The following is a 9,771-nucleotide window of genomic DNA, read 5'->3' on the forward strand; positions in this document are numbered from 1 at the left end:
GTGAGCGAGAATTCTACTCTGGGTTTGACTCCTGAAATAATTCGGTTTGAAATTGCATAAAAGCGTAGTAGCCATGGTGAGCGAGAATTCTACTGTGGGTTTGTGTTTGATAGTCGATGTGAGAGCTCTCTTTAAACGGTTACAGAACGCCTAGCTGAACGCATCAACATTTTTCGTAATCTTTGCAAGTAACGGTCTAATCGAATTGATAAATAGGTATGACAAAAAAAAACATTTATTTATTTATTCATACAGTACAAGCCATTAAGTTATGGAAAATAAACTTTCAATTTTGAATGTAATAATAGTGACAGATTTTATATGAAAAGTGAGATATTTTTGGCTTAAACTTCATTAGTTTGGCTCTCATCGATAGGAATTTGAAAAAACCAAAGCCTTCAAAACCATTAAACACTCAACACAAATAATTATTATTATCCGTTATTTATCAAAATAATCAATATAAGCATAAATGCATAATATTTTTTTACATGCATCACAGAACAGTTACACATCAACAATTTCTATAGAAATTTGAGTTTTGGATCATTTTTTTAGAACGATGTCTACTGAATCAGGTTCAATTAAAGGTTTGTAGCTTTCAAAATTGTTGTGTGCAAAACTTGATAATTTTTTAATTGTAAAATTTATTTTGCATTGTTTTCAATAAGCTATTGAGCTAATTGAAAAAATCTCTTGGGCTTCAAAAGAAATCGAACTGCTGGTTCAAGAGCCATTGGCGTCCAATGAAAAACTCACGTCACCAGCACCACCTCCACCACCTCCACCACCTCCACCACCTCCCCCACCTCCACCACCTTCACCGCTACTTCCGACTTCAGTTTTGAATGTGAATTTGAAATCGCTCAAAAAAACGGTATCAAATGAAAGGAACGAAAGGAAAAAAGAATTCGACAATGAATTGAAAGTCGCCATCGAGTAATTACACTTAAGTGTCCGCAGTGTAGTTAATTTCGTGTTTTTTAAAGGATTTTATGTAATTTAGTCGATTTTCACATTTTACTGAATAGGCGCCGTAGACGAAAAATGGACGAACATCAATGAGTTATACATTTCGCTAAAGATTCAACGTCGATCAGAAACCAAATCAGAACCAATAACCATTATCCATTAATTTTCAAAATTCAAGCATAAATGTGTTTAATTTGCAAAAATCAAGAAAAATAAATATAGTTTTCCTATGAAAATTTTCCTACAGTGTCCCTAAATTAATGGCCTGTGCATTCACAAGATATTTGTATTATTAAGGAGCTTAAATATTTTTAGGAACGGAAAATGGAAAACCAGGACGAGAGCGGCTGTGGGATGGAATGGTGTTCCATTCAAAATCTTGACGATACACAAGGATTTTTACATTCAACACCTCGAAGATATAGACCATGTCCTACAGCACCACCAAATGTGTCTCGAATCAATAGTCCGCTTTATAACGAAATTTCCAAACTTGCCGACGATTTGGCTCTTCTCAAACTGGACTGATTTTCCCGATTTTCGAATAAGATTGCATTCAATGTTCATTAGTGCCAAATGTTGAAATAAATATACAAGAGAATAATAATTTCTTACATAATCAAAATAAAATCCGTTTTTATTTCTACTTCAAATATTTTAGATAATTGCTTTGGAGTATTACTATTGTTATTTTCGACTCCTGAATTCGACACGTGGTTATGTATACGAACAAATATGGTCATCATAATGACCAATTGAGTGTGATTGAAATTTTGTAACTCCGATGAAATCTTTGAAAAAAAATGTTATCGTGATAGATCCTTCATTGCGTCAAGACGTTCCAATTGGATTTTTCTTTTCAAGAACTTCTCGTCCTTAAACATTTGGCTATGATCTTCCTGAAAGAACAAGTAATACATGTATATTTTATAAACATAATTGCACAACGTAGAAACTTACCAAAAAGGCACGAATATCTTTTTGTGCTGGAAATGTTGTTCCGCACATTTGAAATAATTTGGCAATTAGTTCTTTTCTTTCTCTAGTTTCTTTCAATTTGGATCTTGAACGTGGTCCACTTGTTTTGCTCAATTTGAAGCACTCGGGATCCATTTTGATATGATCTCGCCGCATTGCTTCTGCCAAGTCACGATATTTTTGTTTTTCATTTGAAGGCAATACCTGCCATGCCATCCCAAGAAATTTGGACAATATTTTGCCATCAGAAATTGAATAAATCTCCTGAATTTGTTCTCGATGGTCTTTTGCGTAAAGCATAAATGCGTTCAAGGGGCGACGTGTTTTCTTTTCTACGGCTGCTGATTTACAATATTTTAATGTTTGATTTCCACATTTTTCATACAGTTCTGGCGATGGCACATGATTGGCTGAAACAGTATCACTGTCATTGTAATTCATAATATTTGAACCTTGCGTTGCAAACATTCCACAATCTTGTAGACATGCATTCGTTGAACTTTCGTAGGCATCAAATGTTGATGTCACATGCATAAATGGCTGACTGTATACAACATGATGACTGAGCTGTGTGTAATTCGGGACGTTCGAATAATATGACGAGCTGCCTGACGTACTTGAATTGTTCAACTCTTGCAAATCAACTAAACGAATCAAATATACAACAATTTCACACAAAAAATTAATTTAAATTGTGGTGAAAAAGTTCTCATTCAATAACTTACTCAAACATTTCATATAAATTTCAGCGCCGCTCTTCAACATATCTGTTGACTCCATTTTGCACCACAGTTTCGTTATTTTTTAATCATACAAAATATCATTCAAATATAGAGAAAATGATCAAAAATGCTCTTTCTTTTCAAAACTACCACGAGTAAAAAAATCAATGTAAACGAACTTCTTTACGTTCTATCAAAATATGTTTCGTTTACTTCAATGATCAATATAAAAAATGCGCAAAACATTTGGGCATTTTTGCGGTATTTGCGTGTGGTCTTGTCTAGTGGTTTAAGAAGGTGTTAAATTGATGATGCAGACAAATTTGCATGTATTTGTATCAGATTCATAATTTTTGATGAAGTTGCAACTTTTTTGGAGAGTTGTTGAGTCTCAACGTCATAAAGGATATTTTAAACATATTTCAGATGACAATATGAACGAGGTATAGCCAACTGAACCGTTCACAGACTCAAATGACAGAATGTATGTACATATTTGTACATTCAGATTACCACTTCTGGCACATAACCTAAAATTGAATTCAGGAGTCAAGACGATAAATTGATGAATAACGAATAAATTGATTATGTTGTATATTTTTTTTTCATTTTTATTTCTTCAGTTTCTTTTTTTGTTCGGCATTTCAACTCCTGTTCGGCGTTGAAAAACGGAATGTAACATTTTTTGGACTTTGATCCAAATGAGCATGTTTCATTCAATTGGATATTTCAGTGTACACTTTGTACATTTATTTGACCACTTTTGGTTGTATGACATAACCTCACTACTTAAATTCATAAGTCGGTTGTCAAACTCAAAAGTTGTATCGGTTGTCAAACATAATTGCTATACAATAATTTGTTGTTTATAGCATAGGTTTAATTTTAGGTTTTTAGTTGCAAATCAAACTTACTTTACGACATTAAATAATAGATATTCATAGTTTTTATAGTAATTTGTAACAGTTAGCAATGGATTTATATTGCGCTGATTGTCATCATACTTATGCCAATGAAAAAACATTATTGAGTCATAAAAATAAGCATCACGGCGAATTTCTTATTTATTTCAAGTGTCCAGCCTGTGAAAAAACTTGCACAACGCCATACAATTTAAAACTACATTTCAAAATATGCAAAAGTTTCATAGGAATAGAAGATAATGTTTCTGAAATTAAAGAAAAATATAAGTTTCTGATTCCAAAAACGAGCGAACTTCACAAAATAAGTAAGTATCCTAATAAGTAATATAAATAGCAAAGTAACTTCTTTTTAAATGTTTTTACCAGTTTCCACTAAAAAATCAACTCATCGAAAAAATCCCATAAAACGTGATAAAAAATATTGCGATATTTGTGGAATTGGCACATCGGGACTTGCCAATATGAGGCGCCATATGAAAAAACATTCACGAAAAAATAAACCAAAAAAGAAAAATCACAGTAAGTGTAGTAATTTAGTTTACTATCCATAAATAAATGATCTTCACTTTTTATCTACAGAGACAATCAAATTGCGAATCGATCCAAAGGTTAAAAACGAAGAAAATGGTACAATGGATCTGGATGGACCTGTTGTTGATGATGCTGACCTGCCGAATGTAAGACAAATCATTCGAAATTTCGTTCCAGAACTGGGTGCATATAGTTTTCGAAATGATTTGAACCTTCCAATTGAGGACATAGTGAAAAAATTGAATATGGATAAGCCAGTCAGAAATGCAGACAGTGCAAATCTCCGAGCAAGTGATAAAGTGAATTTATCACACTTCGAATTGATTCAAATCTTGGGCACTGGGGGTAATTCCTTATTATCTTTTATATAATTCAATATTTAATAAACTATGTTTCATTTATACAGCGTACGGAACGGTATTCCTTGTGCGAAAGAAAGGTGGCAACGATGATGGCCAATTATATGCAATGAAAGCCTTGAAGAAATCAGCTGTACTAAAAAATCGAAAAATTGCTGAAAATACAGAAAGCGAACGCCAGGTTGGATAAAAATGTTCATAACATTTTCATTCTAATATCTTTATATTCTGTAGGTACTTGAGGCAATTGGACGTAGGCCATTTTTGGTATCAATGCATTACGCCTTTCAAACAGAATCGAAACTCTACTTAGTGCTAGGTACTTAATTAGTATCCGTTGATGTTTTTTATTTATTCTGATTCTGATTATGATAGTGATGATAATAATGAAATTATTCGCCAACATTGATTTTCAGATTATGTAAGTGGTGGTGAGCTATATACTCATCTATATAAGCGTGATCACTTTACAGAAGATGAAGTGCGAATTTTCATAGCCGAAATCGTGATAGCGATTGAACAACTTCACAAATTAGGAATTGTCTACAGGGATATAAAATTAGAAAATATTTTACTTGATTCCGATGGCCACATAGTCGTTACCGACTTTGGACTTTCAAAACAGCTGAACAAAGCATCTAAAGGCAGATCATATAGTTTTTGTGGAACATTGGAATATATGGCACCTGAAGTAATTCGTACAACGAGCGGATATGATTTTGGCGTTGATTGGTGGTCTGTTGGTGTTCTATGTTATGAACTTCTGTCAGGTGCATCTCCATTTACCACAGATGATGATCACGGTGATTCGAACAAAGAAAATAAAATTTCATATCGAATCTTAAACGTTGTCCCACCCATGCCAAATATTATTCACGAATCTGCTAGCGATTTAATAACACAATTGTTGAATAAAGAAGCAACAAAACGTATCGGTAAGTAAATAGTAAAAAGTAAAAAGAAAATACATGTCGTATTGTATGAAACGATTTCCAAATAAAATTTCAATTGAAACAAATTTCTAAAGGTACCGGCCCAGCGGGAGCTGATGAAATTAAGGCTCATCGTTTCTTCAAAGGAATTGATTGGGTTAAATTGGCGAAAAAAGAAATTGATGCCCCATTTAAACCAAATATTAAACATCGATTAGATACAAGTAACTTTAGTGATGATTTTACCAAAATGCCAGTAATTGATCAGCCATGCAAACCCCCAGCTAACAATAAAATCCAACTCAGAGGTAAATATAAAGTCTTATCGATTAAATACATGTGGCAGAATTTTTTATAAAATTATTAAATTTTATCTTTTTCATACCAAGGTTTTTCATTTGTTGCTCCTCATCATGTATTATAACATGTTCAATTGTTCCCGAATAAATTAATAAAAACAACAGTGAATATTTTGTGTTTTTTTGTCTTATTTTATTCGTTATTAAAGAAGATGAAAGTCTCTAAAGCAATTTCGGTTTCGCATAATGCACAAATGTACATTACATTTTACGCAATAAATGTGTGACCTAAAGGTACATTCATTTTTGCAGCGAGTTGGATTAGCGGCATTATCGAATGCCGGAAAATGCTCCAATTTGTCGTATCGCTGGGAATTGTTGGGTTTCTTCTCCTGTTTTTTTCTTTTGGACACATTTGCTTCGTTTGCATTACCCTCTGCATCTTGCAAGCTCTCCGCATCTCGTTTTTTGTTATTCTTTTCAAGACAGTTTGATTCTTTGTTGTTGGCCGTAACAATTTCTGCACTTCGTTTTTTGTTATTCTTTTCAAGACATTCTGAAGCATTGCAATTGGCCGTTTCAATTTTTGGAATTTGAAGAGCAGATTTTTTCCTTTTGATTATGTTTTTCACTCGAAGAATAAATATGACGGCAGTCCAAACACGGTGACATGCTGAGCGCCAGATAAAATGTTGCAGTCTTTTTGAAGTAATGTAGTTTGCGGTTTCCAATTCATGGAAAAAAATTTCTATTAATTCAAACTTATTTAAACTGAAAAATATTTCATCTTTTCCAATCTTAAATTCACTGATTTTGAGCCCAAGTGATAATAAAATTTTGGTACAAAAATTTGAACGGTCACCGCAAACTTTCATTAATTTACTTTCAATCCATTCTATTTTTTCGCATGCATTAATAAAACGATCAATTTGGACTCGTTTTGGGTATCCAAAACGTATAAAATTCGCATATGCAATCGTGCTTGATGTGCGCAGCTGCTTTAAAACGAATTGATTGTCAAAAATTCCTTTCATCTTTTTATTGTTCGGCTTAATGCATCGAACAAAATGCGTATCCTAAAATCGCAAAAAATATTATAAATCTGGAATTCGAAAACTTTGTAAAAAAATTCATTTTTTATAACTTACCGTTTTCTTTAGGTGCTCTACTAAAACGTCTATTTCGTGTTTGATTTGAGCAGAGGTCGAGGTTTTTAATTTTGCTTCGACTCCAGTTAATGCACAAATATTTTTCGGTAAGATGTCTATGTTTTTTTCTACAAAATCATTCTGCATAAAATAATGAAAAAAGTACAGAAAAAAAGCAAGTAAATTAATTTACAATCAATTGACTGCAATTGACATCATCGACATACCGTAGAGTAACGGACATCATTCGTGAAATGTTTAATATCAAAAATATTTTCAGAATTTTTTCCATAAAATGAAATTGGTGAAGTCTTCTCGTTCTCCCACAAACGCTTCAGGTTATGCGAAAATAATTTCGTTGTTGGGTTTAACAACTTGCACTCGTCATTCAGTAAACTAAAGATGCCTTTCGATTTGTTATGAAATAAATCTAGTATTGGTGAAAGTATTAAAAAAAGCATTATTCGAAAAGATTTATTAAATCTAAAAATTATTTAAACTATTAAATAATTTGGCCAATACTTTACTTACCGACAATGTGGTTGTTATTAAAGAAAGATACAAAATCGATATCCAGTTCTTGAGCATCGTACCATTGCTTTTCCTTTAATAACGTCCGGTCAATGAAAAATTCCTGCATACGTTCGTTAGCATAATTGATACACAACTGATCAAACGTATTATCCATTTCCGTTAAGCATTCTACAAAAAAAAAAACGACAAAAAATTCAAAGAAAAAACTCACTTTTCTTCACACAAAAAATATTTTTAAAAAACTTACCAAAACCAGCAATATCCATTATTCCGATTGAATACGAAGATGACGGAGTTGAATAAAAGTTATTTATATATTGTATTAGTTGACTAAAAAGTTTATTGTATAAACTTTTAGAGAGACTATCTCTTATTTTTTCGGCAGCGCCTTTTGTCAGTGGAGATCTAAATTTGAAAGAATGAATGAATAATGATTCAGTTTTCCAACAAAAGAACATCCAAAACATACTTAATTTGTTGTCCGCTTATTTCTCTCGAACGGTTGGTTAAAGCATCTTTTAGCTGAAATGTGTCGATATTTAATAAATGTGCCGAGTTATCCAAAAAACATTCCGATACACTCGTTATGTAGCAACTTTCGTCTTCGTTTGCTTCAAATTGGATATTTCCTAAATTAAGAATCGCTGATAAAACCATATACACGGAATTTATTTCATCGCGTGTCAAACCAAAACTATGTAGACTGGTGTCAATAGCATTAAATTTTGAATCGTTGTAAGAATTTTTGACAAATTCTTTGTCCGGTAAATACTGCAAGCAATAATTTAAAATGTTGACGTTATAAATAAATAAAAACTAAATAATTCCAGTCAGCCTTACTTGATAAATAATTGTCGAATTAAGCATTATTTTATTCAACAAATCACTTGGTGCGCCAAAAAGCAGTAAATAAAACACATGAAAATTTGACTCTCGTGAATTCCTTGCGCAAACTCGATTTACTTCTAGCAAATGATATTGTATATTCGCTCCAGATTGATTGAATTCTTCATTATAGAACAACTTTTAGAACAAAATATATTAACATGAATAAATCTTAAATTCGTGTTAAAAATAATCATTTTGACTTACTTCAATGAGCTTGCAAAACCTGGAGCTGTTTGCATTTGCACTAGTACGTGCATTTCCAAATGCGTCCATAATGGGACATGATTTGGCTATATCTTTGGAAACCGAACTATGAGATGTACGGCAAAGAAACTCGATTATCCGAAATGCGTTTTCTGTTTTGCCTGACCCCGATACACCCGTGATCAGTATCGATTGTTGATTTTTTGAAATTTTCATATTTTCCCCCACTTCACTAGCTGAAAATACAAAAAAAAAATTAATTAATTCAACTGAATTTAAAACTCGGTTTAAAGCAAAGCAATACTGATACCAGTAGCGTAAATGTGTGGTGGGAGATTCCTGTATGCTCCATTATATTTTGGGATTTCTTTTATATACAGATCTTCAATACTTTCATATGGATTGATAGCAATCAAAATATTCGAAGCATATGTCTGAAAAATAGTAAAAGTAGAGAGAATGAAAAGTAGAAAAAAATAAATTGAATTCGTCGAAAGAAACGAAAATTGTATCTTACATAAATAGTTTTTTTTTGAAATCGTTCCATTAAATTGGATAATACCGATGATTCATCCAAATAATTCAATTCGCCTATTTGGTTGAATGGAAAAATATTATTAAAAAATAAGTCAAATAGCGCGTAGAAATCTTCGAAAATAATTTGAACACTTACAAATATCATCGACAGTCATTTTTAAACACTTCGGTGTAAACACTTTTAACCGCTTTTAACTGCTTTTTATAAAAAAAACCAACAATTCACGCGCAAATAGTTAAACAAAAAATGTCAAATAGGTTTAGATCTGTCAAGCATAAGTATGAGCAGTACTTACGTAGTACTTATCTAAGACATATCACATAATGCATACATCAATCGAATGAATGAATTAAAATATTATTAAAATGGAAATACTAATAACACAATAGAATCATTTTTAATTACACAATATAAATATTTATTTTTTACACATTTTTCCAAAATTCCAATAGCATTTTTTGCATTAATATCAATGAAAATAATTTCAGGAAAAATCAGAATAAAATCATTCATTGAGTTTCAGGAGTCAAAGAAATGTTACATCTGCAATCCCCTAGGAGTCGCTGTTCAACAATATTTTTGCCGTATGTACTTGACTGAATCAATGTACACAGATTGGATAAATGATGTTCGACCAGATTTAGATGAACATATACCGAACCGAGGCAGAAACTCATCAAACGAAGCGAAAGATGATCGTGAAAAATTAAAAGACTATTTTGTAAGCGACGCGGGTAAAATTT

The 9,771-nt window shown here is 32.1% G+C and overlaps 2 protein-coding genes across 2 annotated transcripts; one reads left to right on the plus strand and one right to left on the minus strand.

Annotated features, from left to right (window-relative positions):
- The first annotated feature begins 4,056 nt into the window (after nt 1-4,056).
- LOC116342283 (ribosomal protein S6 kinase alpha-4-like) lies at nt 4,057-5,885 on the plus strand. Its single transcript, XM_031769798.1, has 7 exons — nt 4,057-4,114; nt 4,175-4,471; nt 4,533-4,666; nt 4,720-4,804; nt 4,902-5,420; nt 5,513-5,725; nt 5,807-5,885. The coding sequence occupies exons 1-7, from the start codon at nt 4,057-4,059 to the stop codon at nt 5,839-5,841; spliced, it is 1,341 nt and encodes a 446-aa protein (XP_031625658.1). The 3' UTR covers nt 5,842-5,885.
- Nucleotides 5,886-6,766: 881 nt separating this feature from the next.
- LOC116342284 (myosin heavy chain 95F-like) lies at nt 6,767-9,182 on the minus strand. The gene is made up of 9 exons (XM_031769799.1): nt 9,164-9,182; nt 9,053-9,081; nt 8,795-8,924; nt 8,491-8,726; nt 8,239-8,421; nt 7,868-8,169; nt 7,646-7,803; nt 7,396-7,566; nt 6,767-6,792 (listed from the first exon to the last, which is right to left on the minus strand). The coding sequence occupies exons 1-9, from the start codon at nt 9,180-9,182 to the stop codon at nt 6,767-6,769; spliced, it is 1,254 nt and encodes a 417-aa protein (XP_031625659.1).
- Between the last annotated feature and the right edge of the window lie 589 nt (nt 9,183-9,771).

The sequence above is a fragment of the Contarinia nasturtii genome, unplaced genomic scaffold, assembly GCF_009176525.2.
Source record: "Contarinia nasturtii isolate CC-2019 unplaced genomic scaffold, AAFC_CNas_1.1 Cnas_scaffold_863, whole genome shotgun sequence".
Taxonomy (NCBI): Eukaryota; Metazoa; Arthropoda; class Insecta; order Diptera; family Cecidomyiidae; genus Contarinia; species Contarinia nasturtii.